The sequence below is a fragment of the Dendroctonus ponderosae genome, unplaced genomic scaffold (genome assembly GCF_020466585.1).
Source record: "Dendroctonus ponderosae isolate FM_Combo_2020 unplaced genomic scaffold, Dpon_F_20191213v2 Dpon_F_20191213_9, whole genome shotgun sequence".
NCBI lineage: Eukaryota > Metazoa > Arthropoda > Insecta > Coleoptera > Curculionidae > Dendroctonus > Dendroctonus ponderosae.
This window is the reverse complement of record NW_026019116.1, coordinates 6,054,595-6,056,797: the sequence shown is the minus strand read 5'-3', so window position 1 is coordinate 6,056,797 and position 2,203 is coordinate 6,054,595. Positions and strand designations below refer to the sequence as shown.

Below are 2,203 nucleotides of genomic sequence, written 5' to 3'. Positions count from 1 at the left end.
AATTTTATTGCAACTAAAGCCCAGGAAAATAATAAAACTAAAACGGACTTTAATGGGCAAATAAAATGTTCCGAATGTGCTCATAAATTGCGATTTACCTCGCCCGCCCATCATAACGCGCGGTACTTCTGAGTACACACATGTTTTACAAGTGCGCGTTTTGCGGTTCATACGCTCAAATTGTCAACTTGTTCATTTAAATGGTTTATAGGCGGATGCAACTCGGAATAAAAACTGTTTTGGGGCCCTCACTCAGCACTGACACTGCGATTTATGAGCGAAATGGGGGGGAAAAAGTGGCCGAAAATTCCCCAGAAAAACAAAATCGGGGCAGGTGATTGACCGGTAGAAACAGAAAAAAAGAGCTTGATTAGTTGCGCCCCATATAAGGAGCCCTTAATTATAAACAAATTAGAGCCTTGTAAGGCAGCAATTGAAGCTAAGGTGATTTGATTATGATGGTGTAAGGCAAAGTGAGTGTCTGTTTCAGGATGTCGTGAAAGTCGGCCAATCAAACTATGATCCTCCGATGGACATTGAGCCTGCTGCTCCTGTTCGATGGAAGAACGCAGGCCGTCGATCCATGTAAGTACCACGTTATTAATTATGCCAAATCCCTAAGCCCGATTGGAATGGATTGAAATCCCTCCATTATAATACGAGGGCCAATGCGAGCAAATTTTAATCCATGTTTGCCATAATATTGTATTAAATCTTGTTCGAGTTGGCAAAGCCGCTCTGATTAGACGATTAATAACCAATTGGAGCAGATTAGACTGTCGGTAATAGTGATACTAAATGCAGTTAATGCGGCGAAAATCGCGGAATAATGGAGCGAATGTTTTTCTTCTGTTTGCAGCGCAATGCATCGCTCCATTGGGAATGGAGAATGGAGGCATCAAGGACGCGGACATAACGGCCTCCTCCTCATTTGATAGCGGCAATGTGGGCCCTCAACATGGCCGGTAAGCATCAAGCAAACGGTTCCCTAAACGACTGCTCATAATTTACAAATACGAAACTAATAAAGATGATGACGATATCCGTTTTCCGCCGTCAAGCAGCATAAAAAATAATAATGTTGCCTCATTACGGTTAAGGACATCATTAATATTTCAGAAATTGAATCACTAAACACGAATCATCTTAACGATCGCGCATTTCTCAGAGCTGGATTTTTCGGCAAGCATCGCTTGCAGGAAACGAATGTTTCAAACTAGCGGTAAATTATTGTTTATGGGGGGATTGGAAAAGTTGCCACTAAAAATAGGCGGCTTCCCACTTGAATTTGTGTAGGGAATTCCTGCGGAATCCCAATTTTCAGGGCTTGTATTGGTGAGGGATCCAAAGCTCATGATATGGGGACAAACAAACGGTTGCAGAATTTTAGGATTTTATGTGCTTTTTTTCAAAGTCTCATCCGTGTGGGACTCGAGTGTCTTCTCTAGATGGTGAAAGTTTCCAGTTGCTCGCTGGTGTGGGTTGGGAGTTGTGATTTTTAAAAAAATCACGTTTCGATGCGGTTTGACTCACATTTTCAGAACAGTGAGACTCAGCATTCTTCTGTGGATGGGGAAAAAATTAAGTTGCTGCCTAAATTCGATTGGAACTGATGAATTTTTTAAAAAGGAGGGTAAATGTTGACACTTATTTTTCAGCCCTTAGTCACTTGGCTGGCAAAAATCCAAATTTGGCGCTATTACACTGAAATTTTCAGAACTGTTAGATTCACGTCCCTGCTAAATATGGTTAAAATTGCAACCGGCTACTTGATCAGGGCTAAAAGTTGCAAATTTCCAAATCAGGGAGGGTAAATGTATGAAGACATTTATTTTTAAGCCATTATTCACTTGGTTGGGAAAAATCCAAATTTGGCGCTATTGAACTGAAATTTTCAGAACTTTCAGAATCACATCCCTGCTAAATATGGTTAAAATTGCAACCGGCTACTTGATCAGGGCTAAAAGATGGAAATTTCCAAATCAGGGAGGGTAAATGTATGAAGACACTTATTTTTAAGCCATTATTCACTTGGCTGGCAAAAATCCAAATTTGGCGCTATTGAACTGAAATTTTCAGAACTTTCAGAATCACATCCCTGCTAAATATGGTTAAAATTGCAACCGGCTACTTGATCAGGGCTAAAAGTTGCAAATTTCCAAATCAGGGAGGGTAAATGTATGAAGACACTTATTTTTAAGCC

General features: G+C 40.5%; 1 protein-coding gene across 1 annotated transcript in view; it reads left to right on the top strand.

Annotated features, from left to right (window-relative positions):
* Window positions 1–487: 487 nt before the first annotated feature.
* LOC109543271 (discoidin domain-containing receptor 2) overlaps window positions 488–2,203 on the top strand; it is a 20,275-nt gene continuing 18,559 nt past the window's right edge. Inside the window, exons 1-2 of the mRNA XM_048669972.1 lie at window positions 488–585; window positions 860–965. Of these exons, the coding sequence (XP_048525929.1) occupies window positions 519–585; window positions 860–965 (173 nt within the window). The 5' untranslated portion in view covers window positions 488–518. The remainder of the gene's footprint in view (window positions 586–859; window positions 966–2,203) is intronic.